This window comes from Plectropomus leopardus, chromosome 4, assembly GCF_026936395.1.
Source record: "Plectropomus leopardus strain MGB_pleo_1.0 chromosome 4, ASM2693639v1, whole genome shotgun sequence".
Taxonomy (NCBI): domain Eukaryota; kingdom Metazoa; phylum Chordata; class Actinopteri; order Perciformes; family Serranidae; genus Plectropomus; species Plectropomus leopardus.
In genome coordinates this window covers 248831-270633 of record NC_142179.1, presented here as the reverse complement: position 1 = coordinate 270633, position 21803 = coordinate 248831, and the positions used below count along the sequence as shown (strand labels likewise).

At 43.5% G+C, this 21803-nt stretch overlaps 2 protein-coding genes across 6 annotated transcripts in view; both read right to left on the bottom strand.

Moving 5' to 3' along the window:
* The window catches only part of ogdha (oxoglutarate dehydrogenase a), a 44345-nt gene extending 42244 nt beyond the window's left edge, over nt 1-2101 (bottom strand). For all 4 annotated transcript variants that reach the window (XM_088076078.1, XM_088076080.1, XM_088076077.1 and 1 more), the window contains exon 1: nt 1972-2101. The gene's annotated coding sequence lies outside the window, so the exon portion shown is untranslated. The remainder of the gene's footprint in view (nt 1-1971) is intronic.
* A 1064-nt stretch (nt 2102-3165) lies between these two features.
* adam9a (ADAM metallopeptidase domain 9a) overlaps nt 3166-21803 on the bottom strand; it is a 66190-nt gene continuing 47552 nt past the window's right edge. The window contains exons 17-24 of one of the 2 annotated variants that reach the window (XM_088076075.1): nt 20738-20921; nt 18592-18672; nt 14568-14673; nt 12906-13053; nt 11835-11937; nt 10452-10481; nt 9438-9496; nt 3166-8686 (exon numbers count right to left, since the gene is read on the bottom strand). In XM_088076075.1, the coding sequence (XP_087932201.1) occupies nt 8617-8686; nt 9438-9496; nt 10452-10481; nt 11835-11937; nt 12906-13053; nt 14568-14673; nt 18592-18672; nt 20738-20921 (781 nt within the window). In that variant the 3' untranslated portion in view covers nt 3166-8616. The remainder of the gene's footprint in view (nt 8687-9437; nt 9497-10451; nt 10482-11834; nt 11938-12905; nt 13054-14567; nt 14674-18591; nt 18673-20737; nt 20922-21803) is intronic. The other variant, XM_088076076.1, reaches the window with a different exon arrangement.

Here is a 21803-nt window from a genome sequence, read left to right as displayed (position 1 = left end):
GTATTTGTGTTGTATGTGTGGTGTACTTTGGGTGTATTTGTGGTGTATTTGTGGTGTATGTGGGGTGTATTTTGGGTGTATTTGTGGTGTATTTGTGGTGTATGTGTGGTGTATTTTGGGTGTATTTGTGGTGTATGTGTGGTGTATTTTGGGTGTATTTGTGGTGTATTTGTGGTGTATGTGGGGTGTATTTTGGGTGTATTTGTGGTGTATGTGGGGTGTATTTGGGGTGTATTTGTGTTGTATGTGTGGTGTACTTTGGGTGTATTTTGGGTGTATTTGTGGTGTATGTGTGGTGTATTTTGGGTGTATTTGTGGTGTATGTGTGGTGTATTTTGGGTGTATTTGTGGTGTATGTGTGGTGTATTTTGGGTGTATTTGTGGTGTGTGTGTGGTGTATTTTGGGTGTATTTGTGGTGTATTTGTGGTGTATTTTGGGTGTATTTGTGGTGTATTTGTGGTGTATGTGTGGTGTATTTTGGGTGTATTTGTGGTGTATTTTGGGTGTATTTGTGGTGCATGTGTGGTGTACTTTGGGTGTATTTGTGGTGTATGTGTGGTGTATTTTGGGTGTATTTGTGGTGTATGTGTGGTGTATGTGTGGTGTACTTTGGGTGTATTTGTGGTGTATTTTGGGTGTATTTGTGGTGTATGTGTGGTGTATTTTGGGTTTATTTGTGGTGTATTTTGGGTGTATTTGTGATGTATTTTGGGTGTATTTGGGGTGCATGTGGGGTGTATTTTGGGTGTATTTGTGGTGTATTTTGGGTGTATTTGTGGTGTATGTGGGGTGTATTTTGGGTGTATGTGGGGTGTATTTTGGGTGTATTTGTGGTGTATTTTGGGTGTATTTGTGGTGTATGTGGGGTGTATTTTGGGTGTATTTGGAGTGTATGTGGGGTGTATTTTGGGTGTATGTGTGGTGTATTTTGGGTGTATTTGTGGTGTATTTTGGGTGTATTTGTGATGTATTTTGGGTGTATTTGTGGTGTATGTGGGGTGTATTTTGGGTGTATTTTGGGTGTATTTGGGGTGTATGTGGGGTGTATTTTGGGTGTATTTGTGGTGTATTTTGGGTGTATTTGTGGTGTATTTTGGGTGTATTTGTGGTGTGTTTGTGGTGTATGTGGGGTGTATTTTGGGTGTATTTGTGGTGTATTTGGGGTGTATGTGGGGTGTATTTTGGGTGTATTTGTGGTGTATTTTGGGTGTATTTGTGGTGTATGTGGGGGTGTATTTTGGGTGTATTTGGGGTGTATGTGGGGTGTATTTTGGGTGTGTGGGAGCAAAGGAAGCTGCTGTCTGTTGTGACCTTGTTGGGTTTCCATTCTCCTGCCCTCACCCCGGCCTGGACACGCCCACCCACCCTCCTGATTGGCTGTCAGAGACAGATCCCGTCTTTCCATTGGCTACAACACCTGTCAATCATTTTGCCCTTTCACGAGTCATGAGTTCCCAAAAATCGCAGCTTTCTGAAAACACGGTGAGATGATGTGACCTAAAACCCGCGGGCCGAACCGAGCTCCCCGGACACACGGTTAGCTTCCCGGCTAACGGCTCGTGCTTCCGTTAGCCGTTAGCTCCCACTGTCTCTGGTGACTGTCGTTAGCACGCTGAGCTCACGCGTGCTAACGGAGTTAGCTGACCGGACGCGGTATTCCCGGTTAATAAGAGCCGGTTCAGTCCGTTGTGTGATCCGTTATTTCCGAGCGCGCTTTGTGTCAGATGACCTAACGTTCCCGGTAACGGTGCTGCGTGCGTGCGTGCGTGCGTGTGTGTGTGTGTGTGTGTGTGTGTGTGTGTGTGTGTGTGTGTGTTAGCACGCGGCTAACATGCTAACAGGTTTTGTCTTTCTCAGGATCCTTCGGACGGATTTAAGTTAAAAACGGACCCGGGTCCGTCTCCGCGCGCACCCGCCGGACCCGGTAACGTCCCCGGAGAACCCAGACCGCTACAGTCCCGGTTACTGACCTCCAGAAACGACTTTGAGCGGCTCCCCTCTCGGCCGGTCTCCCGGATGCCCTTCGCCTCTCCCGGTAAAGTGATGACAGCTCGGGGCGCGAGGCGGAGACACGGGAGCGAGGCCCGTGGAAGCGACGTGACGCAGCGTTGACGTCATGACGCACGGGGCGGAGCATGTCCCATCATTTCTTTTAATAACATAGACATTTAATGGATAACTTTCCATTAAATCTTTTTTTTTAATTTAATTGATTTAATTTTTTTTATTGCAATTAATGCAAACAGGACAGGTTACTTTAATTTTAATGAGGCTGATTATGATTTATTTTAAACAAGAGTGAAAATTTTAATTTGGGGGTATTATTATTATTATTATCATTATTAATAATGATAATGATAATTTATTTTATTAGCACAAGTAACATAAAGAGAAATAAAAATGTTATTTTTGGGTTTAATTATTATTATTAGTAGTAGCAGTAGTAATTTCTTTTTATTATTACAATCAACAAAAGGAGGAAAAAACATTTTGATTTTGGGTTTAATCATTTGTTATTATTATTATTTAAACTTAAAATTATATTTTAGATGTACTTAAATATAATTATATAAAAGTATATAAAAAATTATTTTTTTCATTTATGCTTTGTCAATCTTCATGTTTTTTTAAAAATATTTATATTGAAGGCCTTATTACCAAAATAGGTAAATATATCATGAAAAATATGTTAAAATTACAGTAAATCTAACAATAACAAAACTGACAGAGAAAAAGTGTAAAATGGTTTTTAAAAAAATCATAAAAAATACATATATTAAACTTAAAAATGCATTCCCTACAAAAATGAATTAGCCTAAAATTAAAAATCATATTAAACTTTAATATGAAAAAGGTTAAAAAATGTACAAAGCAACAACAACACACATGCATACATAATGTTTAGTTGTGTCACTTTAAATCTCCAGTGTGACGGATTTAGGAGGAGATATTGTCAGAAAGTGAATCCAATCAGTGTTTTTTCTTTAGTGAAATTCTAACAGCAGAAGTTTCAGATGGCTGTAATCTGTAATCCCGACCACTAGACGCCACTAAATCCCTGTGAATGTGACACACTGGAGCGTTACGTTAAAGTGGGCGACAGCTGACAAACATGAAAAAGAGTGTTTCTGTTCAGACCCAAATCACCACGACTCCCCGAGTGATCAGTTTGAATAAAGTTTATTAAATAATCACATGAAGCTGCAGGACGTCGTGTTTTTTTGGATTCATCCCAGCAAACAGCACTTTGAACGCAGCACATCGGGTTCTGTCTACAGTTATCATGGTCCTGCTCCGTGGCCGTTGCTATAGTAACTGGAAACTGTCCAAAAGTTTAACATCATCGATAAACATAAAAATCAATCTCGCGACAGTAATATTTAATATCATGAAATTATTACCACAGATAACATGTTTACAGTCGCAAAGAGAAAAATAAAATCCTATGATATAAAATTATTTATCAGAACAGAAAAAGGTGGCGAGATTCTCTGCGTCGCCATGGTGATATCAGTGTTCACGGGGAGATCAGGTGACACCTGTTGACCAATCAGAGTGTCTCCGTTCACCTGCTGTGGTCCCACTCACACACTGTGTATACACAGGTTTACATACAGACAGCGTGGGACCTTCTGCCCCGAGTCTGACCTCTCAGGCTGCAGACACACCCACCTGTGCCTGACAGAACAAACTCAGGGCTCGAAAATCTCACAAACATCTTCCTTCAGATCAGGATGAGCGTTTAAAGGAGCAGTCTGGTATTTTTTACATCCCGTTGAAGCAAATCTCATGTTTAGACTCAAACCAGCATCATGTTAGTCCGTCTCTCAATACTGTCTGACTTCCTGCTGGCTCCGAGCCCACAAAGACGTAAAAAAAATAAATAAATAAAAATTAAAACAACTCACATTTTTTCCAACTCATTTTCAACAAACAACCAAAAACTGTAGTTTTTATCAAATGTTATTTTATCAGTTAAGCTTTAGTCTAATCGAGACAGATTTGTCTAAATGAATAAATAGGCTATGCAATGCTGTCAAATCATATCAATGTGTAGCTGTGAGCTATAATTTAAGAAAAACACATTTGGTTTTGTGTCAAAAAGTTTTTATGATTGATTTTTTAAATAACAATTAATCAAATAATCGATCATTAATTTTATCAACAATCAATTGGGAACAGTGCTTTCAGTTTGCCACCCTCATGTGAACAGTTTTCTTAGTCTGAAAGAATGACTTTGTGCAAATTTATTCTACCTTTTTAAAGTATCATCATATCATATTTATATTGTAAAATTTTAAGTTATTGAGTGCTGCAGTACTTTGCATATTTTTTTATTACTGTAATTGTTATTTTTCCTATTACTGTATTTATTGTTTGCACCAAAAACCAAAGCAGATTCCTTGTTAGTAAAAAGTACTTACTTGCAATAAACCCTTTTCTGATTCTCATGTCTACTCTGTAAGTTTAAAACTTCCACAAATACAAAAAAGATTTGTAAACTAAAAAAAATCATTTTGCAAATATAAAACTGATCTGCAAATACACAAACAAATTCCAAAAAAAAGTGTGCACTCAGTGTGCGTAAACTGCAAAATGTAAACTATTCACAAATGCTTTTCATTTATTTGTAAATTAATTAAACATGTTGACATTTTTTTTATTTGTGGAATTTGTGTATTTGCAGTTCTATATAAAAATGATCTTATTTTTGAAAAATGCGTTTTTATCCTTATTTTTCAATATTACATTTTACAGTCAAGACGATTTAAAAACTAACAAAACAGATCAGTGAATTACTGACCCTAACCCTAACCCAATGAAAAAAATATTTGAGCCAACAGGAGGAAACAGTGACTTTGTTGGGGACTATTTTCAGCGGCGGATGAATCCACAGTTGGCACGCACGCCCGCACACACGCACACACACACACACACACACACACACACACACACACACACACACACACACACACACACACACACACATTCAGCCTGTCAGAGGACACATTAACTGCTGCTTTGAGTTTGAACATGAAGATTTGTTGATTTGAATAAAAGTGCAGAGTCTCACAGCCGGACCTTTAAACCTTCAAAGCGAGCCGCCGGCAGCAGCAGCACTTTACGCTCTGAAATTTGATGCTGATGTGAGCTTCAGCTGCAGCTTCAGCTGCAGCTTCAGCTGCAGCTTCAGCTGCAGCTTCAGCTGCTCTCAAGTCTCCAAATAACTTCAGTCTGAACAGTTTGTTCTCCGGGAATACAGCTCTGGGAAACACTGATTATTATTATTATTTTTTTGGCATGAAAAGAAAAAGAACGAGATGGCACATGATTAGCCCTAAGTGACTCCTTTCAGTCTGTTTACACTGATTTCTGTGCAAAAACACTCAAAGACAACAAATGAAAAAGGAACTCAAGCGGATAAAGGTGAAGTTGTTCTCACACAGTGTGTCCAGAGAGCAGCTAACAGTCAGTAGCTAACAGCAGAAACACAAACATTTGGTTGACTGGTGTGTCGAAATCCCTGGTTTGGACGAAGCCTGTGAGTGTGGGGGGGGCGTTCACACGACAAGAGAGGAGCGAAAACTTCCTGAATGTTTTAGTATTAAGTAAGTCAGTTTCAAACATTCAGGTGATCAAGATGGCGGGGACACAAAGTCTGGACGCTTTTCAAAAGCCGGAGTTCCAGCGTTGAGCTGAGACACTTTGACTCTGATGTTCAGCAGGTTTAACCCTTAATGCTCCATTTAATATCACACACACTCACACCCCTTTCTGCGCACAAAATGCACTTTTCAAAATCAAGTTATAAAAAATATTCTACATTAATATGATTTTCTTCTTTCACTGAGTTAATTTTCGTCTTTTATGTTTTTTATCATCAGTCCTAATAAAAATTTCAAATAGTCATTCATTTTAAGAATTTTAAACCTTTTAAATGCCGGTTTTTTGTCATGATGCCACCATGTTTTTAGATGAAATAATGACTGATGCTGAGTCTCCTCCTCCTCAGTGTGTGAGTGTAGCTGCTGACAGTCTGGGATATGTCAGTGTGTGAGTGTAGCTGCTGACAGTCTGGGATATGTCAGTGTGTGAGTGTAGCTGCTGACAGTCTGGGATATGTCAGTGTGTGAGTGTAGCTGCTGACAGTCTGGGATATGTCAGTGATCAGCAGCTACATTGACTGTGACAGGTCACCTAGTGGAAATAGCATGTATTTCCTCCAGATGCCAAATATGGTCAAAATGACCTCATCAGGTGGAAAATAGTCAAAATGACAAATTCAGAGTCAAAAGCCCAGAATGACACCCAGAAATAATACAAGTCCTGTTTTTCTGCTCTGATGGCTGTGGGATCAAAAATGTCAGTTTGAATGGGTTTCAATGGAGCATTTTTGGACCTGAACAGTCTGAATGTAACTATTTAGTTTCCACAGTGTATTTTAGACTTATTGTAGGAGCTGAGCTGCAAATTCACTGATTACACTCAGATACACAATCTGGACTACATTTGAGAAAGTGTTTCCACAAGAATGAGCCAAATGCAAAGGTTAAAGTCACGGTGACCGTGACCATTGACCACCAAAATCTAATCAAGTCATCCTTCAGACTTCCTGACATCCTCATGACCTGTGAGTGACTTCCAGCTGGCTGCTCTACTTGTTTTTATGGTCTTTTTTAAATATGCTCTTATTTATGCTTGTTTTTATCTGTTGTTTTAAATTATTCTGTAACTCTTTGAGATTTGTGTCAAATGTAAAGTACATTACAAATTAAATCTATTATTATTATTATTATTATTATTATTATTATTATTTTGTGAAAAATTGTAGTATCATATCTCACCCAAAGTAAAAATCAAACAAACCACAGTCATATTGTTCAATATTTAAAGACTTTAAAGACACACCTTCAAATGGATAGCCCTGTTGTCATGGAGATGCAAATCCCTGCCGCTCTGAGCTGACGGGCCAAACCAAACCAACCCAAACCAACCCAAACCAAATCAACCCAACCCAAACCAAATCAACCCAAACCAACCCAACCCAAACCAAATCAACCCAACCCAAACCAAATCAACCCAAACCAACCCAACCCAACCCAAACCAACCCAAACCAAATCAACCCAACCCAAACCAAATCAACCCAAACCAACCCAACCCAACCCAAACCAAATCAACCCAACCCAAACCAAATCAACCCAACCCAAACCAAATCAACCCAAACCAACCCAACCCAACCCAAACCAAATCAACCCAAACCAAACCAAATCAACCCAAACCAAACCAACCCAACCCAAACCAGGCCAGCCCAAGAGTGTGGAAAAGGGTTTTAGTTTTCCACAGAAGCTACTGAACATACAGACTGAAGAATCAGCTTCAGAGGAGATCGAACGCCACAACGTACACCACGGATCCAGATCCAGAGGACGGGGCGGGAAAACCGCTCATGCTGTCGCACACTTTAAGGTGGGGGGGGGGTCAGGGCAGCGGGAGGACGGGGCGGCGAGGGGACGGGGCAGTGGGGACCGAGCACAGCCTCACACAGCAGGGGTGCGTTACATTCCTATGACAGTGCGGAGCGGAGGCGAAGTGCATCAGATGGCACCAGTGCTTCATTCAGAGACAGGAAACAGACAGAGGGGAGGGTCCAGTGCAAGCTCCGCCTCTGCGTCTTCAAACCAGCCAATCAGAGTCAAGCACCTCTCAGTACATGTAACTGAACGTTTTTCTGACCTCACTGTTTAAGTAAAGTTAACAGCAACAACAAAATTTAAAAATTCAGTCTCTTTTTGCTCACTGTGGAGTTTCTGAGGGCGCCGTGTCGAGGTCACGCTCACGTGAAATGGAGGAATTTAAAAACACAGATGGCGTTCAGTAGGACTTTACAGTAGTAGTTTTAAACTGGTGGGTCGAGCACACTTTATTTTGGGGGTTTCGAAGGCAGATTTTGTATTTTTGTTTCAATAAACACTTATGTCACAAAAACTGCATTAACTTCCTGCAGGTTTACTGCAAAAACAGTGATATATAGTGAATACGTCACAGAGCGGGGAGGATATAGGAGGACATTTGGGGCAGATAACAAGCTTCAGCTGTGGTCATGTGACCCGTTAGGTAGCAGCTGTTTTGAAGCGTGTCCGCATGCTAAATATCTACATTTATATCGAGGAAATTATTGGCACAGCTATTTGCAGCAGGAATATAAATGCTGATTTTTGATTGGCTGATGGCGGGTTTATTTAGTATTTGGCTTGCTGATGTCACAGCTCTGGATCGTGATTGGCTGGTTTGGTGACGGAGCAGAAAACGAATCACCTGAAGGAGCTGAGATTTGTCTCCAGACTGAACGCTACAGACGCCAGTACAGACAGACCGCAGAGAAGCTGCTTCAGTTAAGCCCCGCTGCGTTCCTGTTGCTTCTGGGAAATTCTCGGTCCGGGCTGACTGGGTCCAGTTTCCTGGTGCAGCGGTCCAGTTCGTGATCCAGGGCCGGCTGTGGACCGGTCTGGCTCCAGAATCCTTTCCTGGCTTTGAGAGGGTTGAAGAGGAGGAGAAGGAGGAGGAGAGGAGGGAGGGGTGTCATCTAGGTGTCGTGGTTGGGGCCCCTGATTGGTTAAACAGGTGGAGCGGGGGCGGGTCTTTGAGGCACCAGAGGCTGAGCTGCAGCAGAAGGTTTCGGTTTTCTGAAAGCAAAAAAAAAAAAAAAACAAAGAGATCAAAAACCATAACTGCTGCTAAAATCTGCAGCGTCTCTTTTTAATATTTCTCTTTCTACACCTGCTCATTTAAACGGAGTCCCACAAGGTTCTGTGCTGGGACCACTTTTATTCAATACATTTATGTGCTTCGCCCAGGCAACAATATTCAAAATCACTCCATAAACCTCTGTTCTTATGCAAATGATACTCAACTCTATCTATCAAACAGGAAGAAATCAGTTAAAGGTCCACACACGAGAGAAGTGACACATATTCAGTTTGATTTGACTACATGTAAAGAACACCTGGGCTTACAACTGAAAAAAGTAAAAGATATTGCAAAAATAAAATAGAAATTAGTTTAAACCAGGGGGGTTCCTGGATTTGGTGACACTGTGGACCTAGCAAGGCATGTTTTTTTTTTTTAAAAACATTCTGGTAATTTTTCTCTTTTTTTCATTTTGTCTTTTAAAAACTTTGGTGACTTTTCTTTTTATTTAAAAGTTTTTTATTGAAAAACTTAAAAGAAAAATAATAAAATTCTAATTCCGGTTTATTATTTTGGGGGAAAAAAATCCTGATTCATGTCCACTCTCTTTCCCTCGAAGTGTAATCTCCGTGTGACGGTGTCCGTCTCACAGGTGTGATCATAGCTGACGTCTCTTTAAATATCTGTGTGAGGTTGTGGGTTCTGATGTGTGTATGAATAAATAAACATGTGTAACGGCGTTCTTACAGCGGAGGAGGAGGCGGCCTCAGCGCGTAGGACGGAGCGGTCCTATTGGTCTCCACCACCTGATCACAAACACAAACAATCATTTTCATTTCTTACGTCATTCGATCTGGTCCATCTTTTAGGATTCTTGTTTTTATATTGGATAACGTTTCAAATTAACGTTTTTTTTACACAGAATTGAAAAAAGGGGGGGTGTAGGATTTGATAAGTACTCACTCCCTCCTGTTCCTTTTTTGGACATGAAAAACTTCAGTTTGTTTACTGAATATGTTTTATTTTAGTATCCTGTTTAATTTGACATGTTTGAAATAACAAAATAAACACTCACTATTATTGTTTTTTGGTGCTAAAAACAGCCAAAAAAAGCAGAAACAAAAGCTCTCCCCTGAAGTACAGTTCTGAGGTACATTAGTGTTAGGAAATATTGCAATTTTTACTGCATTACATTTTTCTTTTTACTGTAGTGACTTTGCAGATCAATAACACAAAATATAAACAACAAATAAATTACAATTGATTATTTAAGGTGAAGATAAACCTCTATTGATTCTCTGAGGGATAATTCACAATCCACCCAGCAGTAAATAAAGTCATTAAAAAGAGCTCCACCTTTACGAGCTGCAACCTTAAACTGAACAACACATGCGTGCATCCACAAACACTTATTTATTATTCTTCAGTGGGTTATTCTGCATTACCATAACTTTTCTCTTTATAATTTGATGCTTTAACTTTTTACTTCAGTGAAATTTGTGATTTAAAATCTGGAATGCATGTCTTTTGTTTGTGCAGAGTATTTCTACACTGTGGTATTATTACCACTGTTACTTTGTGAAGGAGCGGAGTACTTCCTCCACCAGAGTCAGCGAGTGTTTTAAAAACCGAAAAGAATGAAGAATCTTGACTAAAGCAGCAGCAGCGAGCAGATGCACTTCAGAGACAGAAGGACAGATCGCAGTGTTTGTGTTACAGGAGTAGTATTGCAGTAGTACTGTTACGGTGTGAGTATTTTACCTCCTGTGGTGGCAGTAGCTGAGCGTGGTGCTTCACGTGGAGAGAGAACAGAGGAAGTTAGGACTCAGTCACAAACAGATTCATTCCCGTAACGCAGCAACGTTTCTGCTCCCATCAATCACCGCCTCCTCAGAAAGATTTCAATTAAAATTAAAATATTTACAGCAAATGTCCCGAATGAAAGATTCGGATCTCTTTATCACATAAACACAGAATTACGCACAGTCATTTTTCTTCCACATGACTGAGCTTACTGCTCAGCTGCCGTCGTGCTTCGGGCTGCGGAGGCGGACGTACGTTATTATGAAAGGTAAACACAAAGAGCTCATTTGTATCTGGGACTCGTTTACGTCCTTGTTGGCCAACGAAACCTAAATAACAGGAAAGTCTTGATCCTGCCTTTCATTTTATTTCATCTAATTTTATTTTATAACTTCAATGTTTGTTATATTGCTTTACTTATATTGCTTTCTATTTTCATATGTTTTTAAATATTGTTTTATTTATAATTGTTATTATTATTATTTTAATCTAATAAATGAGATATGTATTTCCGTTAATTTATAATGTGTTATCTTTGTTGTAATTATTATTGTTGTTGCCATTGTTCACTTTATTTTCTTTGTGTGCAGGAATGTGTGAGTGCATGAGGAGATACTGTGTGTATTTGTACACAAATTTCAATAAGTACATTGTTAAAAAAAACACTGAGCTTTAAAAATAATGGAAAAAAATTAAATGATACCCAAAGCATATCATGTGTTTGATGATTTAAAACAGAAATGTTGCTGCGTAAAAGGAACGACCCAAAGTTAGCTGTAATGAAAACATCCAGACTGTCGATAACAAAACACACACACTCACACACACACGCACATACACGCACGCACGCACGCACGCACACACACACACACAGTTAATCAGTCTACGAATGTGTTAGTATTTCATGTTTTGTAACTTTTACCACATTCGAACCAGTTTATTCTGTACTCAAAGACGACGTTTGTGCCAAATTTGAAATAAATCCCTCACGCTGCTCTCGAGATGTCCCGTTCACGAGGATGAGACGGGTGCTAGGTCGCAATGACCTTGATCTTTGACCTATGACAAACAAAACGTAAACTGTGCAACACTGACACCAAACGGATGTTTGCTGAATTTGAGGAAATTCTCTCATGATGGTCTTGAGTTATTGCGTTCATGAGAACGTGACAGACGAAGGCTAAAAATTATAATTTCGGGTCGATTTCTCGTCACCTTTAACGAGTTTTGCGCTCGTTGTCTTTTTGTGATGTTTTTGAGGGAAATCGCACCAGTTTGCTCAGAGCTCAAAGGTTTAAATGCTTCTGAAAGGCGTCTGAACGCAGCACAAAAAAACCTCACCCCGTCTCTGACGATGTTGTTGGCGTTGCCGCGGGGAACCGACGGAGGCTGCGCTCTCGGAGGCGGTCCTCTGCTGGGATTGGCTGAAGCTGCGCCGTCAGCCCTGAAGACAGGAAGTGACAACGGCTCAGTGAGAAGAGTCACGAGACCAGGGACGGAAAGTGACTTGTTATGCCGTGCTGGAAAAAGTACCGAAATTCTTTAAGTACTGATACAAGCCTCTAAAAATACTCTGTTACCAGTTAGGGTTAGGGTTAACCCTAACCCTAACCCTAACCCTGCAGTGACAATGGTACTTAAGTTAGTAAGTATAATCTGGAAAATGTATGTGAAGTATGAAAAGTAAAAGTAACCAATGCATGATACATTTAAAATTAACACGCAAAAAACTCAAAGTACTTGAAAAATCAAAATCATTTAGAAAAGAAGAAAAAGAACATTTAAAAAAATCAAAATTAAAAAAAAAGAAAAAAATCTCAAAATAATTCAAAAATACAAAAGACATGAAAGAGAGGAAATTCAAAATCATTTTTAAAAAGGTTGTTTTAGGTTGTTTTTTGTTTTTTTTTTGTTTTGTTTTCAAAAAAATGAAAATGATTACAAAAAAAGGAAAAACTCCACCTCAAACCTCAAAAATATTTAAAAAGAGGAAAAATGCCCCTAAATGTAAAATCATCTTAAGGGAAAAAAACATGACACAAATAAAAATGATTTAAAAAATCACCCAAAACCTCAAAATTACCAAAACACCAAAACTCAAACTTATTTTAAACATATTTATACACAGAAAAAAACGCCGCCAAATCTCCAAATCACTTTAAAAAGAAGAAAAATAATGTAAATTATAAAATGTTTGAAAATTACAAAACACCCCAAACTTCAAAATAAAAACCTCAACCCCCCACAAAAGTTTAGAATAAAAAATAAAATACTTTATTTGAGTATTTCACAGTAACGCAGCTGAAAAGGATCTTTTCTTTTTTGAGGCCGAGGTTTGTTTGTTTGTTTGTTTGTTTGTTTGTTTGTTTGTTTGTTTGTGTGTGGGTGGAGCCGGCCGGCGTTGACACTCACTGGTATCCCTGCGACCTCTTCCTGCGGCTCAGCCCGACCCGCCGCAGCAGCTCGTTCCTGCGCAGGAAAACAAACGCACCCAGAGCGAGCAGAGGGAGGACGAGGAAGAAGAAGACCAGCAGACCGTCTCTGAGGGACGTGTCTTTGTCTGCGGAGGACAGACGGACAGCATTCACAACTGATGTCCATGAGTTAGCTAAGATAATGCTTTATGTTTCCCGTAGGACAAATTCAAGAACTACAGTCTAATGCTTTTAATGTGAAACATCTGAGCAGGAAGTTTGACTGACAGTTTAACTGCAGAGTAGAAGGATCTGCAGTTAGCAGTTAGCACTATACACAGAGCGCTAATGTTAGCCTTTATAAGTTAGCAATATATACAGAGCGCTAATGTTAGCATTTATAAGTTAGCAATATATACAGAGCGCTAATGTTAGCCTTTATAAGTTAGCAATATAAACAGAGCGCTAATGTTAGCCTTTATAAGTTAGCAATATACACAGAGCGCTAATGTTAGCCTTTATAAGTTAGCAATATTAACAGAGTGCTAATGTTAGCCTTTATAAGTTAGCACTATACACAGAGCGCTAATGTTAGCCTTTATAAGTTAGCAATATATACAGAGCGCTAATGTTAGCCTTTATAAGTTAGCAATATAAACAGAGCGCTAATGTTAGCCTTTATAAGTTAGCAATATTAACAGAGTGCTAATGTTAGCCTTTATAAGTTAGCAATATTAACAGAGTGCTAATGTTAGCGTTTATAAGTTAGCAATATTAACAGAGTGCTAATGTTAGCGTTTATAAGTTAGCAATGTTAGGAAAGTGCTAATGTTAGCCTTTATAAGTTAGCAATATACACAGAGCGCTAATGTTAGCCTTTATAAGTTAGCAATATACACAGAGCGCTAATGTTAGCCTTTATAAGTTAGCAATATCAAGAGAACACTAATGTTAGCGTTTATAAGTTAGCAATATTAACAGAGCGCTAATGTTAGCATTTATAAGTTAGCATTATACACAGAGTGCTAACGTTAGCATTTATAAGTTAGCAATATTAAGATCGCGCTGATGTTAGCGTTTATAAGTTAGCAATAATAAGAGACTGCTAATGTTAGCGTTTATAAGTTAGCAATAATAAGAGAGTGCTAATGTTAGCGTTTATAAGTTAGCAATATTAAGAGAGTGCTAATGTTAGCGTTTATAAGTTAGCAATATCAAGAGAATGCTAATATTAGCGTTTATAAGTTAGTAATAATACCAGAGTGCTAATGTTAGCGTTTATAAGTTAGCAATATTGAGAGCACGCTGATGTTAGCGTTTATAAGTTAGCAATGTTAGGAAAGCGCTAATGTTAGCGTTTATAAGTTAGCAATGTTAGGAAAGCGCTAATGTTAGCGTTTATAAGTTAGCAATGTTAGGAAAGCGCTAATGTTAGCGTTTATGACTGATGACTGTATGATTTGGCAGCCGTATATATGAGCAAAAATAAGCTAGCAGCTAAGAATAATTATTTTGCATTAATAATCAAGCAATTAGCATTAGATGGTTAATATTAATATGTTAGCAGTAGTATACTAGAAGTACTAAGTTAGTATATATATATGTGTATATATATGTGTATATGTACACATATATATAAATAAAATCATTAGCGTTGTACCGTTCCAGGTTGGTCCGCTGTCCACGCTGCCTCCGTAACCTTTGACCTCACAGAACGGAGCCGCCCAGCCGTCGTCACAGTGACAGTTTTTGTTACTGTTACACACCTGAGGGACACACAGAGACACAGAGACAGACAGAGACAGACAGGTTAGTGAGGGACACACAGAGACACAGAGACAGACAGAGACAGACAGGTTAGTGAGGGACACACAGAGACACAGAGACAGACAAAGACAGACAGGTTAGTGAGGGACACACAGAGACACAGAGACAGACAGAGACAGACAGGTTAGTGAGGGACACACAGAGACACAGAGACAGACAGAGACAGACAGGTTAGTGAAGGACACACAGAGAGACAGACAGAGACAGACAGAGACAGACAGGTTAGTAAGGGACACAGAGAGACAGACAGAGACAGACAGGTTAGTGAGGGACACACAGAGACACAGAGACAGACAGAGACAGACAGGTTAGTGAAGGACACACAGAGAGACAGACAGAGACAGACAGGTTAGTGAGGGACACACAGAGACAGACAGAGACAGACAGGTTAGTGAAGGACACACAGAGAGACAGACAGAGACAGACAGAGACAGACAGGTTAGTGAGAGACACACAGAGAGACAGACAGAGACAGACAGGTTAGTGAGGGACACACAGAGAGACAGACAGAGAAAGACAGGTTAGTGAAGGACACACAGAGAGACAGACAGAGACAGACAGAGACAGACAGGTTAGTGAAGGACACACAGAGAGACAGACAGAGACAGACAGAGACAGACAGGTTAGTAAGGGACACAGAGAGACAGACAGAGACAGACAGGTTAGTGAGGGACACACAGAGAGACAGACAGAGACAGACAGAGACAGACAGGTTAGTGAGGGACACAGAGAGACAGACAGAGACAGACAGAGACAGACAGGTTAGTGAGGGACACACAGAGAGACAGACAGAGACAGACAGAGACAGACAGGTTAGTGAAGGACACACAGAGAGACAGACAGAGACAGACAGGTTAGTGAAGGACACACAGAGAGACAGACAGAGACAGACAGGTTAGTGAGGGACACAGAGAGACAGACAGAGACAGACAGAGACAGACAGAGACAGACAGGTTAGTGAGGGACACACAGAGACACAGAGACAGACAGAGACAGACAGGTTAGTGAGGGACACACAGAGACACAGAGACAGACAGAGACAGACAGGTTAGTGAGGGACACACAGAGAGACAGACAGAGACAGACAGGTTAGTGAGGGACACACAGAGAGACAGACAGAGAAAGACAGGTTAGTGAAGGACACACAGAGAGACAGACAGAGACAGACAGAGACAGACAGGTTAGTGAAGGACACACAGAGAGACAGACAGAGACAGACAGAGACAGACAGGTTAGTAAGGGACACAGAGAGACAGACAGAGACAGACAGGTTAGTGAGGGACACACAGAGAGACAGACAGAGACAGACAGAGACAGACAGGTTAGTGAGGGACACACAGAGAGACAGACAGAGACAGACAGAGACAGACAGGTTAGTGAGGGACACAGAGAGACAGACAGAGACAGACAGAGACAGACAGAGACAGACAGGTTAGTGAGGGACACACAGAGAGACAGACAGAGACAGACAGAGACAGACAGGTTAGTGAAGGACACACAGAGAGACAGACAGAGACAGACAGGTTAGTGAAGGACACACAGAGAGACAGACAGAGACAGACAGGTTAGTGAGGGACACAGAGAGACAGACAGAGACAGACAGAGACAGACAGAGACAGACAGGTTAGTGAGGGACACACAGAGACACAGAGACAGACAGAGACAGACAGGTTAGTGAGGGACACACAGAGACACAGAGACAGACAAAGACAGACAGGTTAGTGAGGGACACACAGAGACACAGAGACAGACAGAGACAGACAGGTTAGTGAGGGACACACAGAGACACAGAGACAGACAGAGACAGACAGGTTAGTGAAGGACACACAGAGAGACAGACAGAGACAGACAGAGACAGACAGGTTAGTAAGGGACACAGAGAGACAGACAGAGACAGACAGGTTAGTGAGGGACACACAGAGACACAGAGACAGACAGAGACAGACAGGTTAGTGAAGGACACACAGAGAGACAGACAGAGACAGACAGGTTAGTGAGGGACACACAGAGAGACAGACAGAGACAGACAGGTTAGTGAAGGACACACAGAGAGACAGACAGAGACAGACAGAGACAGACAGGTTAGTGAGAGACACACAGAGAGACAGACAGAGACAGACAGGTTAGTGAGGGACACACAGAGAGACAGACAGAGAAAGACAGGTTAGTGAAGGACACACAGAGAGACAGACAGAGACAGACAGAGACAGACAGGTTAGTGAAGGACACACAGAGAGACAGACAGAGACAGACAGAGACAGACAGGTTAGTGAGGGACACACAGAGAGACAGACAGAGACAGACAGAGACAGACAGGTTAGTGAGGGACACACAGAGAGACAGACAGAGACAGACAGAGACAGACAGGTTAGTGAGGGACACACAGAGAGACAGACAGAGACAGACAGAGACAGACAGGTTAGTGAGGGACACAGAGAGACAGACAGAGACAGACAGAGACAGACAGGTTAGTGAGGGACACACAGAGAGACAGACAGAGACAGACAGAGACAGACAGGTTAGTGAAGGACACACAGAGAGACAGACAGAGACAGACAGGTTAGTGAAGGACACACAGAGAGACAGACAGAGACAGACAGGTTAGTGAGGGACACAGAGAGACAGACAGAGACAGACAGGTTAGTGAGGGACACACAGAGACACAGACAGAGACAGACAGGTTAGTGAGGGACACACAGAGAGACAGACAGAGACAGACAGAGACAGACAGGTTAGTGAAGGACACACAGAGAGACAGACAGAGACAGACAGAGACAGGCAGGTTAGTGAGGGACACAGAGAGACAGACAGAGACAGATAGGTTAGTGAGGGACACACAGAGAGACAGACAGAGACAGACAGAGACAGACAGGTTAGTGAGGGACACAGAGAGACAGACAGAGACAGACAGGTTAGTGAAGGACACACAGAGAGACAGACAGAGACAGACAGGTTAGTGAAGGACACACAGAGAGACAGACAGAGACAGACAGAGACAGACAGGATAGAGAAGGACACACAGAGAGACAGACAGAGACAGACAGGTTAGTGAAGGACACACAGAGAGACAGACAGAGACAAACAGGTTAGTGAGGGACACAGAGAGACAGACAGAGACAAACAGGTTAGTGAGGGACACACAGAGAAACAGACAGAGACAGACAGAGACAGACAGGTTAGTGAGGGACACAGAGAGACAGACAGAGACAGACAGGTTAGTGAGGGACACACAGAGAGACAGACAGAGACAGACAGAGACAGACAGGTTAGTGAGGGACACACAGAGAGACAGACAGAGACAGACAGGTTAGTGTGGGACACACAGAGAGACAGACAGAGACAGACAGAGACAGACAGGTTAGTGAGGGACACACAGAGAGACAGACAGAGACAGACAGAGACAGACAGGTTAGTGAGGGACACACAGAGAGACAGACAGAGACAGACAGGTTAGTGAGGGACACACAGAGAGACAGACAGAGACAGACAGGTTAGTGAGGGACACACAGAGAGACAGACAGAGAGAAACAGGTTAATGAGGGACACACAGAGAGACAGACAGAGACAGACAGAGACAGAGGGGTTAGTGAGGGACACACAGAGAGACAGACAGAGACAGACAGGTTAGTGAGGGACACACAGAGAGACAGACAGAGACAGACAGGTTAGTGAGGGACACACAGAGAGACAGACAGAGACAGACAGAGAGAGACAGGTTAGTGAGGGACACACAGAGAGACAGACACAGACAGACACAGACAGGCAGGTTAGTGAGGGACACACAGAGAGACAGACAGAGACAGACAGGTTAGTGAGGGACACACAGACAGGCTGACAGACGTGTGGACATGTCTCACCCCATGTCCGTGACACTTCTTGTCCACGTCACAGTCGTACTTCAGGACGTCGGCGCTACGACACTCAAAGTTAATGCAGACCTGAAAACCACAGAAGAAGAAATATCAGCACCTCCTCTACTTCTCTGTATGCTTTCTCCTCCTCTCCTTCTGTCTCCTTCACCTCATCCTCCCTCTCCTTCTGTCTTTATCTCCACCTGTCTCCCTCACCTCCTCCTCCTCTCCTTCTGTCTCCCTCACCTCCTCCTCCTCTCTCCTCCTCCTCTCTCTCCTTCTCCTCCTCCTCTCTCTCCTCCTCCTCTCTCTCTCCTCCTTCTCTCTCTCCTCCTCTCTCTCCTTCTCCTCCTCCTCTCTCTCTCCTCCTCCCCTCACCTCCTCTCTCCTCCTCTCTCTCCTCCTCCTCTCTCTCTCTCCTCCTCCTCTCTCTCTCCCTCCTCCTCTCTCTCCTCCTCCTCACCTTGATGTCTCCTCCTCCTCTCCTCCTCCTCCTCTCTCTCCTCCTAATCTCTCCTCCTCTCTCTCTCCTCCTCACCTTGTTGTCTCCTCCTCCTCCTCTCTCCTCCTCCTCTCCTCCTCTCTCTCCTCCTCTCTCTCTCCTCCTCCTCCTCTCTCCTCCTCCTCCTCCTCCCCCTCCTCCCCCCTCTCCCCTCCCCCTCTCTCTCCTCCTCCCCTCCTCTCTCTCCTCCTCCCTCTCCTCCTCCTCTCTCCTCCTCTCTCTCTCCTCCTCACCTTGTTGTCTCCTCCTCCTCTCTCTCTCCTCTCTCCTCCTCCTCCTCCTCTCTCTCCCCCTCTCTCTCTCTCCTCCTCCTCCTCTCTCTCTCCTCCTCTCTCTCCTCCCCTCTCATCTCCTCCTCCTCCTCTCTCTCCCCCCCCCTCTCCTCCTCTCTCCCTCCTCCTCTCCTTCTTGTCTCCTCCTCCTCTCTCCTCCTCTCTCCTCCACCTCTCCTCCTCTCTCTCCTCCTCCCCTCCTCTCTCTCCTCTCTCCTCCTCTCTCTCTCTCTCCTCTCTCCTCCTCTCTCACTCTCTCTCTCCTCCTCCTCCCCTTGTTGTCTCCTCCTCCTCTCTCCTCCCTCTCTCCTCCTCTCTCCCTCCTCTCTCCTCCCTTCCTCCTCTCTCCTCCTCCTCTCTCCTCCTCCTCCCCCTTTCTCTCCTCCTCCTCTCTCTCCTCTCTCCCCCTCCTCCTCCTCTCTCTCTCCTCCTCCTCCTCTCTCTCTCCTCCACCTCTCTCTCCTCCTCTCTCATCCTTCTCCTCCTCCCCCCTCCTCCTCACCTTGTTGTCTCCTCCTCCTCCTCTCTCCTCCTCACCTTGTTGTTTCCTCCTCCTTCTCTCTCCTCCTCCTCTCCTCCTCCTCTCCCTCCTCCTCTCTCTCTCCTCCTCCTCTCTCTCTCCCTCCTCCTCTCTCTCCTCCTCCTCCCCTTCCTCCCTCCTCCTCCTCTCCTCCTCCTCCTCTCTCCTCCTCCTCTCTCCTCCTCCTCCTCCTCTCTCTCTCCTCCTCTCTCTCCTCCTCCCCTCCTCTCTCTCCTCCTCCCTCTCCTCCTCCTCCTCACCTTGTTGTCTCCTCCTCCTCTCTCTCTCCTCCTCTCTCCTCCTCTCTCTCTCCTCCTCACCTTGTTGTCTCCTCCTCCTCTCTCCTCCCCCTCTCCTCCTCTCTCTCCTCCTCCCCTCCTCTCTCTCCTCCTCCCTCTCCTCCTCCTCTCTCCTCCTCCCCTCCTCTCTCTCCTCCTCTCTCTCCTCCCCCTCTCTCTCTCCTCCTCTCTCTCCTCCTCTCTCCTCCTTCTCCTCGCTCTTCCTCCTCACCTTGTTGTCTCCTCCTCTTCCTCTCTCTCTCCTCCTCACCTTGTTGTCTCCTCCTCCTCTCTCCTCCACCTCTCCTCCTCTCTCTCCTCCTCCTCTCTCCTCCTCCCCTTCTCTCTCTCCCCCCCCTCTCTCTCCTCCTCTCTCCTCCTCTCTCTCCTCCTCCTCTCTCCTCCTCCCCTCCTCTCTCTCCTCCCCCTCTCTCTCTCCTCCTCTCTCCTCCTCTCTCTCCTCTCTCCTCCTCCTCCTCCTCTCTCTCTCCTCCACCTCTCTCTCCTCCTCTCTCCTCCTTCTCCTCGCTCCTCCTCCTCACCTTGTTGTCTCCTCCTCCTCCTCTCTCCTCCTCCTCACCTTGTTGTCTCCACACTTGCTCCCCTCGTTGACCATGCCGGGGTCGGGGACGTCGGAGCCGAGCATGAAGTCGACTCCGTAACATTTGGCTCCTCCGATCGGCGTGCTGATGATTGACGGCTCGATGCCGAACACCGTCGCCGCCTGCACGTTGGAGCACTGCAGCTTCCCGCACAGAGCGTTTCTATGGAGACGGAGAAAAACATCAGTCCACCCAGAGACGCCACGGAAGACTCGGACGCTTTCTTCAGACGGACACATTTTTAAAAACGCTCAGGGGATATTCAGTTTTCCACGTTTCCAGGCGTGGAAATTGCTCGTTTCATGACCGTAGCAACATTGAGTCTCTGGAATCACTGTGTGTGTGTGTGTGTGTGTATGTGTGTGTGTGTGTGTGTGTGTGTGTGTGTGTGTGTGTGTGTGTGTGTGTGTGTGTGTGTGTGTGTGTGTGAGTGTGAGTGTGTGTGTGTGTGTGAGTGTGTGTGTGTGTGTGAGTGTGAGTGTGTGTGTGTATGTGTGTGTGTGTGTGTGTGTATGTGTGCAAGTGCGCGTGTGTGATTGTGTGTGTATGTGAGTGTGTGCAAGTGCGCGTGTATGTGAGTGTGTGTGTGAGTGTGAGTGTGTGTGTGTGTGAGTGTGTGTGCGTGTGCACTCGCGCATATATATAACAGGGAACATACTCATCGTTACACAGTCACCAACAGGGAACGGCAAAACTAACAGGGGACATTTTTTAAGTCCCCACTTGGACATGCTCTAAATCATCATAATATCATGTGTTATGGCCTCTGGTGAAATTTTTCAGATTTTGCCAAGAGGGGACCAAAGTGTGTGTGAGTGTTTATATCCATATTCAGAGCTCTCCCTCCTGGTTGGAGCTGGTATTTGAACGACCCATTCACACACGTCGCTTTTAACACTCCTCTCCCCAGCAGCCTTTCAGACTGCAGATGGGCCGTTAAACAGGCTTTAGTAATGTTAATGTGGGTGACATGAAGGCCACAGAATGTAATGTATCAAATATGATACAAATAGCATGATAGGGTTAATAAAGACACCAGTCTCC